Here is a 23,996-nt window from a genome sequence, read left to right on the forward strand (position 1 = left end):
TGCCTTCCGCCATTTCGTCTCGTGCAACAAAAAAACAACAACACTGCATGCTGCTTCTGCGTCAGACTGATGCTGGCTGGACAGGATTTACCGCGAGTTTTCAAAAGCGCGATAATCAAACACGGTTTTGATGATAATTAAATTTTAAACAGTAATACTAACTATCAGGGCATTTTATCGTGATACCGGTAATCGTTACATCCCTATTCAGCTCCAATAAATGGTTTGCAAAAAAAGACAGGATAAATGTTTGATATTATTTAGGCATAATCACATTGGAATCAAAGAATCGGAACCGATAAGCAGAATCGGAATCAATCAAATTAAAAGATACCCAACCCTATGGAGTACCACAAGGTTTAGTACTAGGAAAGTTGCTTTTCACGGTTTACATGCTTCCTTTGGGAGATAGCTTGCACTGATGACACCAACTCTATATTTCGTCGCAGCCCAACGAAACATACCAATTCACAAAACTAACAGAATGCATAGCTTATATAAAAAACTGGATGACTCGCAATTTCCTACTGCTAAATTCTGAAAAAAAATTTGTTAATTATCGGACCAAAAACTTTTGCATGTAATGATCTCGAACGCTGTATAACACTTGATGGCTGTGCTAGCAATTGTTCATCATCAGTTAGGAACCCATGCGTGCTATTTGATTGCAATCTTTCCTTCGAAAGTCATGTTTCTAGCATTTGTAAAACCGCATTTTTCCATCTTAAAAAAAACCTAAACTACGACCTATGCTTTTAATGTCAAATTGCAGAAATATTTTAATTGATGCGTGCATGACCTCAAGGTTAGTTTATTGTAATGCTTTATTGGGTGGTTGCTCTGTGTGCTTAGACAAACTCCAGTTGGTCCGAAATGCAGCAGCTAGAGTTCTTACTAGAACCAGGAATTGACCAGATTAGCCCAGTTCTGTCAACACTGCACAAAATCCTTAAACAATGTTAACATTTTAAAATATTGATAATTACTTATAAAGCCCTCAATGGTTCAGCCCCTCAGTACTTGAGCAAGCTCTTATTGCATTATAGTAGGGGTGGGCGCTACACCGGTATGAAAGAAACACCGGTATTATGTTGTTGCATGATATGGATTTTGCTATACCGTGGATACGGTTATATATTCATGAATTCAAATTTTGCATTTATATACCGTATTGACCATAATATAAGATGTTTTTTTTTCTTGGAAATGCATCTGAAAAAACACGGGCGTCTTATATTCAGGGTCTAGACTGTCAATAATACACCCACAATAGGTGGCACCAAATACACATTAAACAAGTGTGCCATGAAATACGTAAATGCGTGTTGTAAAGATCGCGACCAAACTCCCCTTGTGATTTTAAAACGTAAGACAGTACCCAGATTTGAATCCTACAGTAAGATTTAACTTCTGTTAATAAGATTTTGGTAGGCTACTATTAGATGGATAACCTAAATGTTCTAATTCAGATGGGCTACCTATTTTTTTTTTTTTTTTTTTAAATGGTATATCAAAAAGTGCATATTTTTTTAAATGTGATTGTTGGTACAGTTTACACCATACTTTCAAAACAAATTAAAATAGGAAAAATATGCATTATGAAAATAATTGAAGACAAAATGGGTTTCTGAGAAAAAACAAGATTTGGTTTTTAAAAAGCCTTTTCCCAAAAGGTACATCTGGAAAAAGGGGGGTCATCTTATATTCGGGCCAATACGGTAGTTGTTCAATTTGGTATGCTTTGCAAATTTGAACACAAATGACGATAAAGAATCGAACGCTTTTGTCCTCTGTGTGCAACACCGTACTACACAGGCATTAGTAAATCAAACGGAGCATCGTAACAGACCAAATTAAGAGCACAAATCGCCTACTCCAGTGGTTCCCAAACTGAGGGATAGTGTACAGTCAGCAGATTATTTTGCAAAAGAAACCTCTGCAGGGTGATAAAGACTACACTACCTAATTTTCCCGCTTATGCGGCTACTTGTCTGATAAGTACACGATTGAGCGAAAAATATTAATTTGACATTTTAATTACCTCAACATGGCTAGCAGTACCCGCTTGAGCGCTCCATTATCAGTTGTAGCAGTTGTGGTTGTATCAATAACAGACCACTAGATGGCGCAACTGAAGAATCAGTTGTATTCAGTGCAGGGAGCCATGTAGAAAAATATAAATGTATGGTTCTGCTCCAAGCATAAAGTTACAAGTTTGTGAAATTACTTCCAGTGCCAGGTAAATGTAAAGCAAATGATGAATATACTTAAGATTCACAAATACCAAAACAACGTCTCTACGCGGCATGACAAAGCCATGACTGTAAACTGATGCCCCATTATATTTCTGACCAACTCCAGCTCTGATACAAAGGATCATTTCAAATATTCATAAGAAAATCGTGAAGTCAAGAAATAAAAAAAATAAATAAAAAAGGTTTCCTCATTAAGCAGCACAAATGTTTACAACATTGATAATCAAATGGTTACGGAGCAGCAAATCAGCATATTAGAATTATTTCTGAAGGATCATGTGACACTGAATACTGGAGTAATGATGCTGAAAATTCAGCTTTGATCACAGGAACACCATATACATGTTAAAACATTCAAATATATCATTTAAATTGACAATATTACGGTGTTTACTGTTTTTAATAGGGCTGGGAAAAAAAAAAATCAATATCTCTATTAATAGATTCTCTTTTTTTACCGAACGATAGATTCTTAAATCCCAAGAATCGATTAGTCTAGCCCGTTTTCAGTTAATGGACGGAACATTGAAGGGCACTCCCTATCCAATAAATCGCAATAAGACTTTTCAGGTCCATGTCCAATCCCTCAGTTTGTGTTATACAAGGTTAAAATATTTGGACCATTTTTTTTCTCATGTCGCAATATAATATCAATATTGCCTGGACAGTGTAAAATATCGTGATATGAATTTTAGCTCATATCACCCACCCCTACATTATAGTCCTTCACATCTGCTGCGATCTAAAAAGCAAAACAAAAACTACCTAGAATATCAACATCAACTGTGGGCAGCAGATCCTTTTCCTATTTAGCACCCAAACTCTGGAACAATCTACCTAGCATTGTTCGGGAGGCAGACACACTGTCAGTTTAAGCCTAGTTTAAATACCCATCTCTTTAACCTGGCATTCACATAACACACGATTCACTTTTCTATAATTATATTTTCTATAATTCAAAAAGGATTGTTTGGCAGCATTTATTACATCAACCGGAGCCAGCAACACTTCCCAGAATATACTAGTTACATCATAAGAATGGTGGCATCTACAATAATATTAGTCTGATTTATTCTTATTCCAAGGACACCGTAGCCACTCCGATCCAGTCCATATCCAGATCAGATGGTCACTGCAGTCAGCTGTATCCAGTCCAGATGGTGGATCAGCACCAAGAGACAACCTCTACAGCCATGAATGACAGCGAAGACCATGTCAATTAGATGAACCCTAGAGACAGATCCCCTGTAAAGACCTTGTCGGCCATCGGCACAAGGCCACAAGAACCAGACGAGTCCTTTACTCAATCAGATACGTGTTGCAGCCTGGAATTAAACCACACCTTGATGGCTTCATCTGGGCAGAGGAGAACTGGCCCCCCAACTGAGCCTGGTTTCTTCCAAGGTTCTCTCCATTTCGGTCACAGATGGCGTTTTGGTTCCTTGCAAGTTGCCACTCTCACCATTGGCTTGCTTATTTGGGGACACAATTTCTGGCAACATTGTTGACTTGACTGCACAGACACTATTGGAAGAGAACTGAACTGAGCTGGACGATGACATCACTGAATCAACAATGAACATACTCTGATAAACTGATTGTTTTCTATTGTCCTCTTACGTTTTCAGCACACGCTTTGTAAAACGTAAAGCTGCTTTGACAATCTATATTGTAAAAAGTGCTAGGCCTATATAAATAAATGTGACTTGAGTGAGGTTGTGCACCTTTGAGCGAAAAATCATTTGTGGATAATATTGGCAATGTTCACAATCACTCAAACACCTGTGCTAATTGAATTGCAAGTTGAAACCAATATTTAATAGCATAATGAGAGATTTACGAAGACATTTGTAGGCTGGTTGTTTTTGACTGGAACACCACAAGTGTAACAAGGTAGGGGAAAAAAATAAATAAATAAAAAACTTACAAAAAAAATCTGATATATATAGCTATAATGCTCTTATTTTTAGTCTTTTTCTAACCCCTAGTTAAGAAAAGATCTTAAATGGTTTGAATAAATTGTGCAATGTGCATCTGCTGAACACATTTGAAATGGGGGGGGGGGGCAGGACAACAGAACTTTGTAAAATACAGAACAGGCCTAAACGTGCCTTTGCAAATCTTTAACCTGAACAAAAATGAATGAATGCATCTTGCAAACCAGCGCAACCTCATTTCACTTCAGCAAAGCAATGTGAGGGCAGCGACAAGAACCTTTGAAGAACTTTAGTTTGCCCCATCGAAAACTGCCTAATCCCTGAAGTCCGACTAACTTCGCTCTCCGTTCACAAGGGACACAGTGAGCCTGTTACAGATACTGGGATCACATGGGAAGGGATGAACGGTAGTTACACAACAGCCTGTAGCAGGTGAATGAACAGACATCATTCAAACCTGATGAGTACAAAGGGTTACTACAAGACCAGAAAACCTCTGATGAAAGTGTAGGCAAAGTACAGGAAGCTAAAACATCCACCCATATTTTTAAGATTTGTGACACATCACTGCATGAAAGACAAATAATCTGGTGGGCAACTTCCTACCAAAAAGGAGACAAGAGGTAACTGGTGTTACTTGCCACGCATTTGCCCACATACAAGTTGAGACATGACTACATCTAAACAAATAATAATAAAAAATAAAACATGTACTAACCGAAATTTCCCTTTTAAACCTGCTATTCTCGGAGGAGAATGCATCAAAATAGACTTCCCTCAGATTATATTTTGAGACCGTTTGAATTTGAGCGGTTAACTTTTCTTTCTTCGATACAGATAAAACGGTTTAAGAAATTAATATCTTAAACCCAACACAATCATGGTACTCCATACAGTACAGCAATGGCGCATGCTTGAGGAACAAACAGAGGGGGGGGGGATGGGCGAGGCGACGTTCAGCCATTAGCACATTACAACGAATAGCACATTAACTTCAAACCGGTTTTAACAGCCATTAGTGGGGAATTACTATTTTATATGACGGTTAGTTATTCCTACAAGGTATCATTAATAACACAATCTTAACAGACACAAAAGCAATATAGCCAACTGTTCTGGCTTTATCCAGTTAGCATTAAACGTTAGCCACCTCGCAAACACGAACGTCAATCACTTGTTGAGCTGTGCGACACCTGAATAAACCCTTTAAGCATTTGTAAAACTATAAGATGATAATATCATATAATGAATAACGCCATGATAAGATGCTACATAATTTATTTAAATCATCTCATATTAGCTCAAAAGACAGACTACACAGACTTCTAAATACAGTTAAACAGACGTTGGCAATAATGACAGTTTGAATTGATTATTTTTCGAAGTGTCTAGAACGATAAGCGAACCCGACAAAACCTGTTACCTGGCAACAGGCCTGTCAATCATTCTAATCCGCGACTGATTGACAACACGGTCCCACCTGAACAGCGTGAGATTTAGCATAATTCATTCAGAAATATCTTTATTTAAGGAACTCTGACAGACGGATAGATTTAAATCTCATTTCGCAAGCTAGAAACATTAAATCGAATATACATTACGCTGCATTTCGTCATAAAATGTATAGCTCGCTAGGCTGTTCAGCTAAAACAAGGCCGCGCGCGAGCAATCTACATCAAAGTCCCACATTACCTTTCACTCTCGGGTTTATTACGGCTCATTTCGATCACTGGCATCTTGGATATATTACTCTCTTTTTCTCTGACAAAACAGTGGCTATTCAGGATCGTCTGGAGGTTGGATTTAACCATCCGGCCAGCGTCAAGGCCCGATTCTTCTCTGTCCGAGCGCCGACTGAAAGTGTTAACGGCTGCAGGCCCGCTGTATTTATACTCTGAAACACGAGTGGGCGTGGCTTCGGCGTTACGTCACGCGCTCTAGCAAACAAATAAGCCCTGAGTGGAAATAATCGAATTAAAATTGATCGTAGTCACAAAATCCGTAATGATAAGCCTAACGTTTGGTTTATTTACGAATGCTTATTTGTGCAGCACGCAAAAACTAAAACAGGATGGATTATAATTTATATCTAATAGAGTTACAAAATCTGTTAATAATTAATTATACTTCTCATTGTTACAGTATTCAACATGGTAAGCAGTGCAAGATGTAGACTACTATATCTAAGATTCATTATAATTAATGTATTTAAATTATTAACTTAAAAATAACAATATTAACTGGAAAACATCAAAAAATTACTTCTTCGTATGTATATGAACATACATAGGCTAATACCAACATTCAATTCAAGACTGCAAATCGGCCATGTAAAATCACAAGTGCTTGTATTTGTAATAATAAAGTCGCAGCTGTTGCTGTCCATCATGGCTCTGAAGAACTTGAGACTCCTCCTTGCACACAGTTTTTGCCTGACCACTCCGGCTTTGCCTGGTAAGAAGTGCTCGTTTGACTACTAACTACCACTAATGCAGTTGTTTTTGTTTGTTTATACTCAGAATTATATGCATTACATTTATCAGCCCTGTTACTCAGTAGCCAGCTCTCGTAATTTTGTACTGTTTGCAGCTGAAGCTAGACTAGATGTTTTCTGTTATATTTTTAGGAATTTTTGACACAAGTTTAAATAGGTTTAAGTTAGCATTTCAACATTAGCCACCTCGAGAACATCACTTGTTGAGCTGTGCGACACCCACATAAATGCAACAGACTCGTGTGAATCTATAAAATAAGATCATATAATAAATAACAACATGTTATAAGGGTATATTTAAGTTGAAAATGCCCTTTAATATACAAATTTAAGTGTAAGATATTTGCAAGATATTTACTTTGTTTTAATCTTCAATTCCACAGAAACTTCCAGAAAGGATCATCAGAACAAGTATGTATCTCTGACCCGTGATCTACATATGTAACACTTAAATATTTTAACTTCTCTATGTAGATAACATTTGGATTTGAGCAGTTAACGTTTCATTCTATTACAAAAACTTAGTTTAAGAAATTAATTTCCGAAAACCAAGAAAATCATCATGGTCCTCCATACAGTACAGCAATGACGCATGACAGGAACAAACAAGGGGGGGATGGGCGAGCATTAGCACATTACAATTCGCGTCACACCGGTTTTAACCACCATTTTGTGTATAATTACTCATTTATATGACAGTTCATTATTCTTACTCGACGTATTATTCATAACACAATTTTAGCAGTGACTCAAGTGCAATTTACCCAACGGTTTTCGCTTTATCCAGTTAGCATTTAAACGTTAGCCACCTCGCGAACACCCATCCGTCAATCAATTGTTGAGCTGTGCGACACCTCAATATCCACGCTAAACATTTTTAAAAATATAAAATATGATATGTAGATAACATTTGGATTTGAGCAGTTAACGTTTCATTCTATTACAAATAAACTTAGTTTAAGAAATTAATTTCCGAAAACCAAGAAAATCATCATGGTCCTCCATACAGTACAGCAATGACGCATGACAGAGGAACAAACAAGGGGGGGATGGGCGAGCATTAGCACATTACAATTCGCGTCACACCGGTTTTAACCACCATTTTGAGGATAATTACTCATTTATATGACAGTTCATTATTCTTACTCGACGTATTATTCATAACACAATTTTAGCAGTGACTCAAGTGCAATTTACCCAACGGTTTTCGCTTTATCCAGTTAGCATTTAAACGTTAGCCACCTCGCGAACACCCATCCGTCAATCAATTGTTGAGCTGTGCGACACCTCAATATCCACGCTAAACATTTTTAAAAATATAAAATATGATATAACGAATAACACGTTATGATGCTACATAACGACGTTCAAATCATCTGGTATTAGCTCAAAAGCCAAGTAGAGACTACATAGATTTCTAAAGACATTTAAACTGACGATGGCAATGACAGTTTGAATGGGTGGTTTGTAAGTTTCTCGAATGTTCAGCGAACTCCGGTTACCTGGCAACAGGCCTGTCAATCATTCTAATCCGTGCCTGATTGACAACACGATCCCAACTGAACACAGGCTTTCTCGCGTGATTTTAACATAATTCATTCAGAAATGCCTTTATTAAAGAGTTCTGACAAGTGAGTAGATTTAAATCTCATTATGTAAGCAAAGGGAAAATAAAACATGAAACCGAACATAAATTAAATTGTATTTCGTCATACAATTTATATAGCTCGCTAGGCTGAACTGCTAAAACAAGGCCGCGAGCGAACTATCTACATAAAAGTCCCACATTACCTTTCACTCTCGGGTTTATTACGGGTCATTTCGATCACTGGCATCTTGGATATATTACTCTCTTTTTCTCTGACAAAACAGTGGCTATTCAGGATCGTCTGGAGGTTGGATTTAACCATCCGGCCAACGTCAAGGCCCGATTCTTCTCTGTCCGTGCTCCGACTGAAAGTGTTAACGGTCGTAGGCCCGCTGTATTTATACTCGGAACACGAGTAGGCGTGGCTTCTGCGTGACGTCATGCGCTTTAACACAAAATTAGTGATGATAAGCCTAATGTCTGATTTATGAATGCATAATTGTGTAGTATGCAAAAACTAGAATAGGATAGATTATAATTTATATCTAATATTTAGGTGTTACTGTTAACAATAAACCATATTTCTCATTGTTACATCATTAGCGGTGCAAGATGTAGCCTACTATATCTAAGATTCATTGTAAGTAATGCATTTAAACAAATTATTAACTGTAAAATAGTAATATTAACAGGAAAATATCTATACAATGACTGCTTGACGCGATTGTATGTTTATTAGTATAAATAATACCAATAGTCCAGGTGATATGTGAAAATAATGTTCACTTTTTCATAAAAGCATGAAACTTGGTACACTTGTATAGTTTGCGGCCCTAAACATTTTCAGAAATGGAGCCATCGCAAAAACGCCTCGTGGTTGCCATGGCGACCATTTTACTTTCCAACATAACCAAATTATGTATTTTGTGTCATAGCTCCTGAACCAAACATGATAACACAGAAAAGGTGATGTCTACCCCTATATTTTGATGGTCAAGGATTACAATGATACCATATTCAGCAACATAAACGGTTCAGGTGAAGAGTTAATGGTGAAATCAGCTATGTGAGAATGAAATCACAGTATCTGAGTATCACAGTATCACAGCATTAATAGTACATATTACGGCTATTCATTTTTTATCTTTGATAATTAACTAATATTTTATTTAACAATACATTAAAAGATTGATATAAATTGATAGATTTCAGAGATATAAAAAAATCCTCTCAGGTAAGTGTATTTTTCCTTACCTCTGACCTTACGCAGAGTCAGGTAGGCGGTAGTGTGTTTCCAGTACATTCTTGTTCTCTCTCAACAATGCTCTAACATCACACGCAGACAGCAACGCGATCAGGTGAACAGTTAATGGTTAATTCAGTGACTTTATGAGAAGGATTACAATGAAATTTCAAACATATTTCATGTAAACTTAATTTACAATCACTCTCTGGGGTCAGAGTTGTCTATCATGTTGTCCACAGGGGGGAAGCCAGAGTCCTGCATGCGGACGGGTACATGCAGGTGAATCGCTAATATTTGATGTAATGGGTGGAATAATATTTATGTGTAGGGTGTGATGCGGGTACGGGCCGGATGGTGACAAGAACGGGCAGGTTGGGAGTCCAATAACCAAGACTATTTTGACTCGGTCCTGTACACACTGAGAAATGTAGCCAATCGCGCTGCAACTGATTGACAGCTGTAGTGATTATAATAGATTATATTTGATTATATAGCACTATATAGATGAGAAATGGGTGGGTGAGGGAAGAGAGGCTGACACTACAGAGGAAAGATGGAAGGGTGAAAGGGACCGTAGGTTTTGCCTAAAAGTAACTGGTAGAGGAATTGGTGGCACACAGGTAGTAATATGTAGGTTAAATGTAATAAAGAAATGATCAGAGATGTCTAGAGGTTTTACCAAATGTTGTCTGTGATACAATTGCATGTGTAAATTAAGTCAAACTGGTTGCCTGATTTGTTGTTGAGATTGAATGGAGCTAGGAGTGGAAGTAGAAGTCTGCAGTGTAAGGCTTCTCCAGATGGATTTCGAAGTTACCAAAGACTACAAGTGGACTGCCATCAACAGAGAATGAAGACAGCAGCCCATACAGCTCATCTATAAAGGTGCCCAGTTGACCAGGAAGGCTATAAATCATTACAATATGGAGTTTAACAGGAGCTGAGTATTTCCAATTATTAGAAATGAGAAGACCAGTACCCTTCCAACCTGACAGGGGTGTGAGAGAAAGGAAAGTTGTTAGAGAGAACAGCAGGGGTTGCGGTGTCTTCTGGACGAATCCATTCAGGTGTGTTTGATTAGGGTTGGAGTTGAACTCTGCAGGACTGCGGCTCTCTAGGACCGAACTTGCCTACCCCTGTGTTAGAGCATTGTTGAGAGAGAACAAGAATGTATTGGAAACATACTACTGCCAACCCGACTCTGCCTGAGAGGTAAGGAAAAATACACTAACTTGAGATGATATTTTTTTATATCTCTGATTGTATTCTTGAAAACAATCTTTTATTGTACTATTGAATAAAGTATTAGTTAAGCTGGTGTGTGGTGGGCGGTCTGGCACAATGTGGCTGCTGTCACATCATCCAGGTGGATGCTGCACATTGGTGGTTGCGGAAATTCCCCCTTCCATGTAAAGCGCTTTGAGTTCCCAGAAAAGCTCTATATAAATGTAACAAATTAATAATTAATTAATTAAAACAATCTTTTATTGTACTATTGAATAAAATATTAGTTAATTATCAAAGAAAGAAAAAATTAAGGGGTTAGTTCGCCCAAAAAGGAAAATTAGCCTGTGTTTTACTCACCCTCAAAGCATTCTAGGTGTATGTGACTTTCTTCTTTCAGACGAATACAATTGGAGTTATATTAAGAATTGTCCTGGTCCCTCCAAGCCTTACAATGGGGGTAAGCACGTGTTGGTTGTCAACAGTTCAGAAGACGTGAAATAAAGTGCGCACATCCATAATAAAACGTCCCTCACATGGCTCCGAGGGGTGAATAAAGGCCTCCTGTAGCGAATCCATGCATTTTTGTAAGATAAATATCCACATTTCAAACGTAATAAACACTTTTTTCTCACTTGTACAACCAGTCAATTATTATCGCAAAATAAACCCTGACATTGTACACTATAAAAAAAAGTCCAGTAAAAAATGGTAAATGACTGGCAGCTACGGCTGCTAAACAAAAAACGTAAAATTAAAGTAAAATATCATAATTGAAACAAGGAAAAATCTGTAAAACATATATATATTTTTTTTTTTACGGCCGTAGCTGGCAGTCATTTACGAGTTTATTTTTTTTTACAGTGTAAGGGCCTGAGGCGTCTTGTATCATCCTGAAGGGATTTATTTTGCTTACCAAATACAATATACTGCTGTTCAAATGTTTTGGGTCAATTAATATATTTATTTAGCAAGGACTTTTCATCATTAAACTGATCAAAATTTCCACAACTGAACAATCTGAATCAGTATTTATGGTGTTTTCATGTGTAACAGAGACAATAGAGCCATTGAAGCGACAGAAGATGAACCTGGATCACAGCTTCAGCTTGGTGAAGCAGAGGTAAGGCTCATTTGAATCTGCTTGAACAGTTTTCAGCTAGTTCATTGTTTCTGAATTGTCTGTTTTTGCTGTAGCCTGATTCATGGTGGGACACCTTTGCATTTTGGAACTGGGGATCTGAGGATAAACTCAAAGAGTTTAAAAAAAATAGAGAAGCGAGGCCAAAGCAGGATGGAGAGAAGGTTGGACCACGGAAGATCCGTAACAAAGATATGGCTAAATGATTACTCAGGGAGAGGGAATAGTCTGTTTTATTCCTAAAAGTGTTATTAAGATGAAATTAATGTTATATAAAAGTATACACTACCAATCAAAAATTACAGTAAAACAGAAATATTCCAAAATATTTTTTACAGTTTAAAATGTTTCCTATTTTAATATAATTTAAAGTGTAATTTATTCCTGTGATGTCAAAGCTGATTTTTTTATCACATGATCCTTCAGAAATCATTATAATATGCTGATTTGCTGCTCAAGAAACATGTCTTATCAATGTTGAAAACAGTTGAGCTGTTCAATATTTTAGTAGAAACTGTGATATACTACCATTTAAAAGTAAATATTAAGTCAGATTTGGAATTAATTAATGATATTATTCAGCAAGGAAACATTAAATCAATCAAAACTGACAATAAAGACATTCACAATGTTACAAAATATGTCCATTTCAAATAAATGCTGTTCATTGAACTTTCTATTCATTGAAGAATTCTGAAAAAAATGTATCAATGTTTCCACAAAAATATTATTCAGCCAAAACTCTTTTCAACATTTAGAATAACAACCATTTTTAATAATTGAGAATCAAATCAGCATATTAGAATGATTTCTGAAGGATAAGACTTTTCAAAAACATAAAATATCTTAATTATTCCAAACTTTTGACTGTTAGTGTAAGCAAATATAATCCTCATCTGAAATGGTTTATATAAACCACCTGTAACATTTAGAGAATTTAGCAAATTGTGTTATGGAATTATACAAATACGAATACAAAGAGAAAACATGCTTTATGAATATTTACTTTATTGTAACAGCAAAATAATTTTAATGCGCTCAGCACTGATGCAAATCTATGTTAACAGGACAACTAATTAATACAGCTAAAAGTGGTCTAAAATGTTGTTTATATTATTGAATATGCAAATGTCCCCACTAATTACCCAATTTACACTTCAAATGACAGCTTATGTTGCATGTCAGTTTGAGAATAAATGCAGATGTATGAGAGATTTTATTCATATTGCTATACGCGCATGCATAAGCGCATTTCAAAGAGCAAAGGAGGCCATCAGCGACATTCACACTTGGTCGCTACCACGTTGGTCTTGAAGAAGATGTTGGTGCCCTCGCTCTCCAGCTCAATCACACACAGGTCGTCAAAGTCGACTGGTACGCAGCAGAGAGAGCGATTAACGGGTTGGCCGTTCTGAATGTGGCTGTTCAGGAGGATGGCATGGTTGTTGGCGTTGGTCAGGGGGAATCCACACACTCCCTCACAGTTGTTGATGTTGGCTGTAGAGGGCTCAAGAAGAAACTTCCTCAAGGACACGGTCAAGCTCTGAAGCCGACACTGACTGGGCACTGATGAGCCATCTTCATCTGCTCTGGCTGCTCTCTGAGCTCTTTCCACCTCCCAGGTAAGGAGTACCACCTGCAGGGCCTTCAGCAGCAAAATGGACCGGTACTGGGCCTCTTTGCGGTCCTTATCCACTATAAATGAATCATAGCTTAAATTAATTATAGTATTTTAGATGTAATTCAATGGTAACATAGGGCAGGGTTTTGTTTGGAATATTGGTGCTTAAAAAAAAAATCATAATTATTCCAAACTTTTGACAGGTAGTGTATATGAAAAAATATTTACTGCTCACCTGCTTCATCATCCTCTCCATCTGGAGAAAGGGCACTTAGTTCACTCAGTTTCTGAAGCCTGTCAATCACCTTTTGCCCCGCCTCCTGCTGTTTCACCTGAGCCATGGCTTCATCCAGTCTCATTCTGAGCACAGACAGCAGAGGAGAATCAAGGGTCACCTCCACTCGTTGAGTCTGCAGGCCTTGCTGCCTCTCAGGGAAAACAAATACAGTCGGCGTGGAGGAATTCACCAGTCCTGATAGCAGGGACACTGTGGATGACACTCCAAGGCTGAGAGGTGGAAGGGAATGCAGCGCATCCAAAGAGACAGCGTTTGCATCTCTCTGAGGTGCCGGCCCCTCTTTCCGAGGAAGGATGTCACTCAAGAACTTCTGCAGCTCACAGAGGAAAAGATAAGTTCTGGATGGGGGTTTCTCATCGAGTGGATTTCTGAGAAAAAAAGATGTCCTGATTCATGTCCTGAATGGAATATTAGCTGACTGAAATACCATACTACGTACAAAGCACATTAAACAGTGAGGTCATGTGACAGGAAGTGGTGTCCAATTAAATGACTAATTCACATTTTTACATTTTGTGAAAATATTCTTTAATATATGTCAGATAAACAAGGATGAGAAAAGTGAAATGTAACGGCTGATATTCCAATTCAATTGTCGGAAAATGCATTGTGGGACATAGAACTACATGCAGTTTTATATGCACTGTATACTGCTGAAAGAGATGTATTGTAGTATGCTATTCCATTTTCATTTTAACAGTAAGGCGGCACAGATTTAAATGGGTCATGGCTTAACATCTGGGTCATTATCTAATAACATAACGCAGGATTAAATTGAGCAGTTTAAACCTTTAGCAAGGGAATCATTTACCTGTGATATTTTAAGTGTGGTGTTCTTTGCTCATCACGGTCAGAAAGGAAAACCAAGATCGGCCTCATTGACATATTGCTGCCATCTACCTTTCTCATCAACACTTCCTGAAGCTCAGACACACTGGGTTTCGGCTCTAAGATGTAACAGAAAGAGTTCAAATTTGCAGTGTGAATGGATTCTTTAGAGAAGTCTGTTTTTGAAGGGAAAAAACTGTCTCACCGTTTTCATCCTTCCATGTCTCAATTGTTACACTCAGCTTAAGGTGAACGTGGGCATGGCTTTGTCCTCCCGTAAGGATCAGGAACCGTGTGGCCTCAGAAAAGCAAACTGTCTGAGAGGCAAATAAACAGAAAAAAAACATATCATGGAAACTTAAAATGTGCATAAAAATCTAACTGGAGCCATGCTGTATTGGTTGGCAGCGAAGGAATGATGTCAGTATACATTATAAACCTCATTATCATGAATATGAATTAGTTAAGACTACGCAACGTAGGTGGTTGCTACACCCCTGCTTTGATATGCCAGCAATATGACATTTCACAGTCCCGTTGCCCCCTTTTCACCCCATCATTTCATGTTCTCAATAAAAGTCAATAAAGTGTCAAAAATATACAATCATTATCAACCTGTGTATTTGGATGGATGGAATGACTCTTGAATTTCACTCTCAAACCATCTCCTTTAATGGAATCGACACTGAACAGGAGCGTCACAGAGGCTGGGCTGGTCAGTTGAGAATGCCTTGGGAATGTGAGGGTTAAAGTCATCTCTCCTTCCTTCTCAGCATCCCAAATATCTACTAAAAATAACCACAACTCAATGTTGTCGACTAGTCGACAAAGATAAACATCCATCTAAAACCAGAGTTTAGCTGGAAATCCAATTACAGAAGCCAAAAAAATATATAATAATTTACCTTTTGTGGCATGTACACCCTTGAGACCACTTCGTTTTTGGTCCAAATTCTGTACTAGATGTGAAAGCTGCAAATCTGGAGTTCCGAACGAACATATTCCGAACCACTGGAACTCCATCCTCCCTAGTTCACTCTCCCGGTTCAGGGCTGACAGGAAGTCATCCATGGCACGACTGTGAGCTAGTTGCTCTTTATCACATGCCACTTCTGTGGCATGTGTTGACTGTGCAGATGGGCCGATCGGCTGTTCACTGGCACTGCGGGGTACGCGTGCCATATCCTGCTCATCTCCATTCCATCCTATTGGTCAGTTTAGACAACCATTCAAGGGCAGGACATTAAGCAATGGTTCTCAATTACAGTCCTGAGAACTACTGCTTCAGGTCAGTGGTTCTCAATCCCAGTCCTTGGGACCCCCTGCTCTGCACATTTTGCATGTCTCCCTTATTTAACACACCTGAATCAGATCTTCAGTTCGTTATAGGAGAGAGATTCTTGAACAGAACTGAGTGTGTCAGATAAGAAACATACAAAATGTGCAAATTAGATATTACATATAATTTGGTAGTAAAACAAAATGCTACACGTTTTATTGGTGCAAAGGTGAGTATATTTATTTTGTACATCATTTGCAACTGCTTGTTATCACTTAGAAGCACCAGAATTTTAATTGTGTCATCTCTGTTTTAGGGACTACTGAACAGACATTTAGAAGTTTATTTTAAAATGCAAAGTATTGAAAATAAAAATTAAAACTCTGTAAACACTTGCGTTTTTACAACACTAAGTATGTCCCATCAGGTAATGAAAAGTTGTACACACACTTGTGGTCTTCATCCTCACTTGAACACTTGGGCCAGATACAGGAAATACGCCATAGAAGTAGTCAAGTGATCAAGTGCAAAGACCGCAAGTGTGGGTGGATATTTGGACAAGGCACAAGTCTTGCAGTCTTTACTAATAAGCTGATGAGTTGCATCAGGTGTGTTAGATAAGTTTGAAAAGGACGGACCTAAAGTTGCTTTCACATTTTGGGAGAAAAGCAACACCCATGCCTTAATGCAGGGATGTCTAAATGTACTAAATGTGTATGTAGACTGTACGATGATGACACCTATTGACTCGTAGGCTACGACGCACGTTTCTATAGAAGAATAAAATGTCATTAGCATGCGCTAGTGGTAAACAAAAAGAGCATAATTAATCACACTTTGACAGTTGTAGTTTTTATGTGTGCTGAAAAAAAGCGGGAGCGGCGAAAGAGGAAGGAATAAGAGCTTGAGGTAAGCAGTTTTATGTTTTAGCGCCATGTGTGTTGATTTCATGTCGCATTTTTACTGGTTGGTCAGGAAACGTGGTCGTAACGGCAAACATGCGATGATCATGCTGAATTTCTGACACTGCCAGAAAACTATCGTAGGCTATCTTTGGTCGCAAGACCGGGAAAACGCCCGTCTTTGAACCTCTCTCACTGTACGACATAGGACCAGCGATTAAGAGTCACGATTGCTTCAGGATGGCAATCTTTTGTCTGGGACAGCCAAAAATTGTGCAGTGTATCCCGGGCTTAAGGCTACATTTACACGACAATGATGTAGTCAAAAACGAAAAAGTTTTTCCCTTGCGTTTTTAAAATGTTTCATGTATACGCGACAACGTTTTCAAAATGATTCACGTTTACACATATCTGCGAAAATGGCCAAAACCGCTGCATTATGTATATGCCAGGCCAGTAGTTGGCGTGTAAACGAACAGGCAAAATGCATAAAGTTTTTTGCTGAAAACATCGTGTAAATGGCCCCTAATCCTGCTCCTGGAGGGCAACCTTCCCTACAGAGTTTCGCTCTAGCTCCAATTAAACACACCTGAACCAGCTAATTAAGGTTTTCAGGATCACTAAAAACTTCCAGTCAAATGTGTTTGATCTAAACTCTGAAAGAAAGTGGCCTTCCAGGAGCAGGATTGGACACCCCTGCTTTAACATGTTCCCTGAAGCTTATCAAATGGTTCCTAAACCCCTGCAACTACTTCAGGGAACTACATCCAAAAAAATATAATCAAGAAAATATCAAACAACTATCATAATCACACAAAAACATACAATCTATTGCTTTAGCAGGTTCATTGATCTGTGAGATGTAAAAATGCTAAAAAGTTCCATTAATGCATCAGCGTACACCAGACACAGATGCGGGACAAATGGAAGATCTGACCTGATATTGGGGTGACCTTCGGGCTGTTATCCTGCTCTTTGTGTCCTATTTTGGCTCCACACGACCCAGTCGCCACAGTCAGCAACAGTCTCAGCCAAAATCGTGCGTAGAAAAGCATCTTCTCTGATTCAATCACAGAGAAATCCAGCACTTGTTTTGGGGTGGGTCAACAGAGGGGATGCGTTTTATATGCACCCCCTCCTGCACTCCTGAGCAGAGCCAGCCTGCCAAGAAAGTTCGTCCTTGGAGTAACAGTGGGTATTCAAGGCATGCAGTGGACGTGTGAATTTTGAGGGATAGTGAATGGACATCACATGCCTTTGAGCTTTGATAAGGTGAGGAGGAACTCATCCAGACAATGGAATACTCTGTAGGCCCCAGACACACAGCTGTAGTAGTGCATAACAATTTGATCCTGCTTGCTGGCAAATTGCAACAAAGTTCTATTTTTAAATTTGTACACAATTTCATCATTTCATTCCCATGAGACACAGACCATGGGTGCAGCAGGCGCAATGATATTACGCAGCGCCTGAAAATAGTCCCCAGCACGCTCCCTGTGCTAGCAGGTTGTCACCCATGGTACGGCAGCAAGGTTGCTTGATTATTACGCCGGAATGAGAGTATAGTTCCTAGCCATATCGGCCTAGAAAATCGCAACTTTTCATTTTCCGTCGGTCTTGGTACATAATGTAACTACAGAAGAGTCAAGTTTTAAATAGGAAAAATATAGAAACTCTTTGGTCATTTTTGAGCGAGATGCTAACTGTCTAATCAGATTGAATGATCTATGCTAAGCTACAGCTAAAAGTGCTACCGCCAGACCCGGAGATCAGCTGAATGGATTCGAAAACGGTAAAACTCAACTGTTTAACTCTAGGGGAGTTGGAAAATGAGCCTATTTTCAAAAATAGTGGAGAGTTCCTTTGAATAAAAAGCACCCATCCTTAATAAAAAGTCCTCCTGTAGCGAATCGATGTTTTTGTAAGAAAAATAACCATATTTAAAACAATAATCGATTTAATCTAGCTTGCGCTCACTGTTGTACGTGACGTGACGTGAGGTCAGCTTTGCATGCCCCGCTCATAAGTGACGCACGCGGAAGCACAGCGGAGAGATCAAAACAAAACTACGGTCATTAATTTGAAGTACAAAACGAGGATTTGTAAGGAAGAATGTCAGAGGATTTCGATATAAGCCAAGAGGAGACTGGTTTTCCTTTGCTAATGTAAGGAAACTTTGCTTCCTTTGCTCCTGTTAACAAACATTGGTTTTCATGAGACTCACTGGCGCATGCGCAAGGCTGAACTCATACGCCATCCTCCGTGTAGGACTGTTGGTGCAAGCTACATTAAAGTGATTATTACGTTTTGAATATGGCTTTTTCTTACAAAAACGCATCGTTTTGCTACAGGAGGCCTTCGTTCACCTCCCGGAGTCGTGTGAGACACTTTTTTTTTAATGGATGGGCGCTTTTTATTTCACTTCTTTTGGACTGATGCACTGCAACACCCGCTGAGTGGCATTAAACAGCTTGAAAGATCAAAGACAAATTTTCTGATATAACTCCAACTGGATTCGTCTGAAAGAAGAAAGTCATATAGACCTAGGATGACTTGAGGGTGAGTAATTTATGGACTAATTTTCATTTTTGGGTGAACTAACCCTTTAAACATATTGCATGGTAAAAGGGCATATCTGGGTCAGGAAACAAAAAGGTGTAGGTTCAAACCCTGCAAGGAGCTGATCCATAAACAATGAACAAGGGGCACAGTTGTGTTTATATAGCAAGCCTTGTACTGCAAAACTCTTCAAAATGTCTTTTCAAAGTGGCAAGACTTTTTGCAGAACATGGCATGGTATGCCATCTAGACATGACAGTGCCATGACTCCTTTTAGTTCTCTTTTAGCAACTTTTAGTTCTCGTATTGTTAGCAAGGTCTCTCTAAAGCAACCGGAGTTTATGTGCCTTGATATTCATGAATCACTGTATATATATATATATGCACGTGTGACTGCAACACGTAGGAGCCGTAGTGCTCAAGGGGACCTAGGTTTGAATATGACAAAGGCAAAAGGCCCTTCAATTAAATTAATGCTAAAGGTTGATTTGGGTGAATTGCTGACTCCTCTCATTACTCCTAGCCCTGATTTCTGGAAGACACACAGCTGCGCATGTTTTCCAGACTTTCAAGGTCCTTCTAGCACTAGTGTGCTAGATGTTTGACCAATCCCAAAAGATAAGGCAGGTATCTTTTAGCCAAAATAATGGCTGAGAACAGGAACAAATCATGGAGAACAAAATGCTAGATTATTTACCATATCTGGAATTCCTGATGAAAGGAAAAGGGGTATTTCTTGAATGCTAACAAGCTTACTTTAGTTTTATGAGGAGTAGTATGTGATGCATTTTTACAAAATGTAAACACTTTAATATTTTAAAAGTTGTTAATTAAGGTTAGTATATATTGGTACATCAAACTACAAGTGTTCTCTTACATCTGTTTTGCATAATCTTTTTTTTGGCCTGTTTGCTGCAAGGGAATGATCTTCATCATGTATCAATAACATGTTCTTTTTAAATTACATTCAGCAAGTGTTATTGTCATTTATCAGCAGCCCCCAGGGAAAATGCGGCTACAGAACCCAGGATGTTAATAAAAGTGTAGTGACCTTCACAAAAGGTCACCTGCATTGCCTATGATTTTTGTGATTGTTTTATTCCTAAATGGTTGAGCTATTACCTTTCCCAGCTGGACATTAATCTTTGTACATTATGCTAGTAAGGCAATAAAAAAAAAAAAACAATCAAAACGAGCTTTCTTTAGAAACACTTTATTAAAAGCTGAGATTTAAAAAACTTAACTGAATTAGGCTGTCATTATAAGTCTTTAAGTTAAAAGCACCAAACAGTGACACAAATCTGACAACTCTTAGAAGTTTGCTGCTGTTGCACAATTATCCTGTGATATTTCTGCTGAACCATGAAAAAGCACAAGAATTTTTGCATGTATTACAAATTCATTCTAATAACTTAAAAGGGATTACAACAGACAAACTTTAAGTTGGTGACTTCAAAATAGTATACGCCATTCAGTGGAACTTTCTACCACAGGTAAATAATGCACAGTAAAGCAATCTCATTCTCATTTTTAGCCGTCATCTAGGAAGACAGCCAATATTTTCAACATTCTCTTTCAATATGCAAAACTATATGCAAAACAAAGCCAGAACTGATGTTCCTGAGACACTAGACAAAGCCTATATGAATTTACATATTTTGACATATCTAAATTTACATATTCAGAACATATTCTTTAATCTATTTATAACATGCGAAAGGATTTGAGTTGCCTTTTGCAATGCAACCTCATACATGTACCTGACCACTAGACAAAGCCTATATGAATTTACATATTTTGACATATCTAAATTTACATATTCTTTAATCTATTTATAACATGCGAAAGGATTTGAGTTGCCTTTTGCAATGCAACCTCATACATGTACCTGAGAAAACGCAACATCAAGAATTATGATCGGTTTACCTTTTAAATAGCTTAACATCAATTTCAACAAGAGTTTAACTTCCACTCCAACAGGAAACAGCGTCGATGGACAAAAGAGTTCAAATGAGACGTCACAATGAAGTAAAACAAGCAATGCTTGCATTGACGTTTAATAAATGCTTACCCTCTTCGCAATGCAAGAGGTGCATGAATTTCATAGCTGCATTTTCATAGTTTAAAGTGTAGGAGAGCACCTTACTGTTCTAAAGAGTATCCAAATGGTCAGGATTATGAAATCATAATAAAATCATCATTGATAAACAGTCGCAAAGATATCAAAACACAAATTGGCCATTAAAACAGGTAACATTAACAATGACTATTAATTACTACCAATAATAAAAAAAAATTAAAAAAACTCCGTGCTGGTAACAATGTACTCATGTACTGGTCAACATACCATTTCATCAAAATGTACTCATATTAACTGGACAGAAAGACCATTTACAAGTTTTTTTTATTTGTATTATTATTATTATTATACACCATAGTCTATTAAACAGCATCTCACTAAAGCTTAGGTGAGGTTGATTTTTCCTTGAGCACATACTTGAGCAACAAAAACACAAAAGGAAATAAGGATGCAAAACAATGAGGAAATCCACTCCTGCTTTGTCTTCAAGTTGGCGATGTTGCACGCCAATGTTACACGCCAGTTAGTGATAGACCGATATATCGGGCAAGTGGGAATCTCCCAAATTTTGTCCATACAATCAAAGTCAATGGGGTCCAAAATTTGGACCCCATTGACTGTCATTGTGTGGACAAAAACAGTTTCCCGCTTTTTTCTAAATATTTTCTTTTTTGTGTTCCGCAGAATAAAGTCGTACAGGTTTGGAACGACATGAGGGTGAGTAAATAATAACAGGTCTTTTTTTTGGGGGGGGGGGTGAACTACCCATTTTATTGTCCAAATATTTCATATATGTTATTATATTAGCCTATTCTCTATATATGCTATTGATTATTGACCAACAGTCATTGGAAAACCCATATCGGTCAACCACTAGTACTAGCCAACTGACAGAACACTAGCCAAATCTACGATCGGTCACATCAGAACAACTTCACATCACCACAATATGCAATAGGCTCAAACTCTAGGTTACATGACACACTCTAGGACAGGCTTTGATAGTGGATTGTACGGTTTTGGTACGGGCTCACTGGTATTTTCGACATCCTTGTGAACAGCAGCACCAGTTTGTGTAAGATGATTTGTTTGCGTTACATTTGCGAAGACGATGACGATTTTAAGAAACAGCACCGAGCCGTATGGGCCCAAGATGGTAGGCAAACAGGCTTAGCAAATTTTCTCCTTATGAGAAATCAAAAAGGTTAAGAAACAAAATGCCATATGACACCAGTTTCAACATGTATAATTCAAAGCATTCACTACCTGTCACACAGGTCGATTTTGGAGCACCATTGAAGTAAACACTTCAAAAAAAGAAAGTTATCCTATAAAGTTCAGCAATGTACTTTCATGCTTCTTTAAATTCGATTAAGACCAAAAGGTGTTTCTTCTAGATAAAAACGCCACTGATCCAAACAGGCAGGGGCTGCTTGTTGCTGGGCGCCAAATAATACATTATAAATATTGGAAAAATAAATGCCGCGAGGCTTGAAAACATCCCTGTGTAAAAGCACCACCAAAAATCTTTATTAATTTCTTCTTTTTGTTGTCATTGTTGATGATCTTAATATAAATAAGCACAGTTTAAAGTTGTACAGATTGTAGCACCATTTTTTTTAGACTGCGAGTCAAGTACATACACTTTGCACACGTTGTGCTCTGCTCAAATACAAAATAAGAGCAAACACAAACCAAAAGAAATTACAAAAAGATAGAAAATTAAAATGATAAATAACCCAAATTATATACACAATTATACAGTCCAAGAGAGACTACCATTCACAGTACAGAGAAGAAAAAAAACATATACAAAGGAATAAAAGAGAAAAGTTGAAGTTGCCCAGTAGTTCTTTGTCGTTTTGTGATCTTACATTTTCCCAGTGTGTGCACATCTTTTAATCAGTATGTTTGTATGTACAAGCATGTGCTGGTTTTCCAGGTTGCGAAGAGCACCACGACAACATCGGATTTGGGAATCCGAAGGAAAACACCTATGAAATCTGCACCAAATCTGCATGAGGAATATGGTTCAGCACCAGATTCACCTGAATAAGCCTGTATCGTGTAAGACACCGCGACCCCATTGAACAAAATATGTGCATTGTATTAAAGTTTCAGCAGTAACTGTTAGGAACATGGAAGCTTGAGAATTAAAACGGGGCCCTAAACCAAACGGTAAACCTAGTGATTCAATAAGATCTGGTAGTTAAAGTAACTAACCTGATTAAATATCTCCTTTACAGGCTTTCACTCATTCTGTGGCTCGAACTGCTTCTCTCCCTGCAGATTGTGTTCTAATTGTGTATTCCTGGAAGGTGCATTTGTTTGTTTCATATCTTTTTTTTAAAATTATAATTGATTTTACATGCATGTAAAATTAAATTTTTTCCCTTTGATTCATAAAAGCTTACATTTTAAAAATGACATGCCGTTTTAATACGTTTGTCATTAACAGCTCCACAGGTAAATGATCCAGTGTAAAAAAATAAAATAAAATAATGAAATTACTTAATTATCGGTGCATCTCATGAAGCCCATCAA

General features: G+C 37.9%; 1 protein-coding gene across 2 annotated transcripts; it reads right to left on the bottom strand.

The window, feature by feature from the left end:
* Positions 1–12,924: 12,924 nt before the first annotated feature.
* Positions 12,925–17,893, bottom strand: LOC107586395 (muellerian-inhibiting factor-like). 2 transcript variants are annotated; one of them, XM_016273736.1, is made up of 7 exons: positions 17,751–17,893; positions 15,538–15,837; positions 15,248–15,417; positions 14,838–14,949; positions 14,616–14,751; positions 13,742–14,172; positions 12,925–13,580 (listed from the first exon to the last, which is right to left on the bottom strand). In XM_016273736.1, exons 1-7 carry the CDS (start codon positions 17,866–17,868, stop codon positions 13,159–13,161), a joined length of 1,689 nt encoding a protein of 562 aa, XP_016129222.1. In that variant the 5' UTR covers positions 17,869–17,893; the 3' UTR covers positions 12,925–13,158. The 2 variants fall into 2 exon arrangements, with proteins under 2 accessions (XP_016129222.1, XP_016129221.1); XM_016273735.1 differs by having other exon boundaries at positions 15,248–15,420.
* Positions 17,894–23,996: the final 6,103 nt, after the last annotated feature.

The sequence above is a fragment of the Sinocyclocheilus grahami genome, unplaced genomic scaffold (assembly GCF_001515645.1).
Source record: "Sinocyclocheilus grahami isolate Dianchi unplaced genomic scaffold, SAMN03320097.WGS_v1.1 scaffold81.1, whole genome shotgun sequence".
NCBI classification, from domain to species: Eukaryota; Metazoa; Chordata; class Actinopteri; order Cypriniformes; family Cyprinidae; genus Sinocyclocheilus; species Sinocyclocheilus grahami.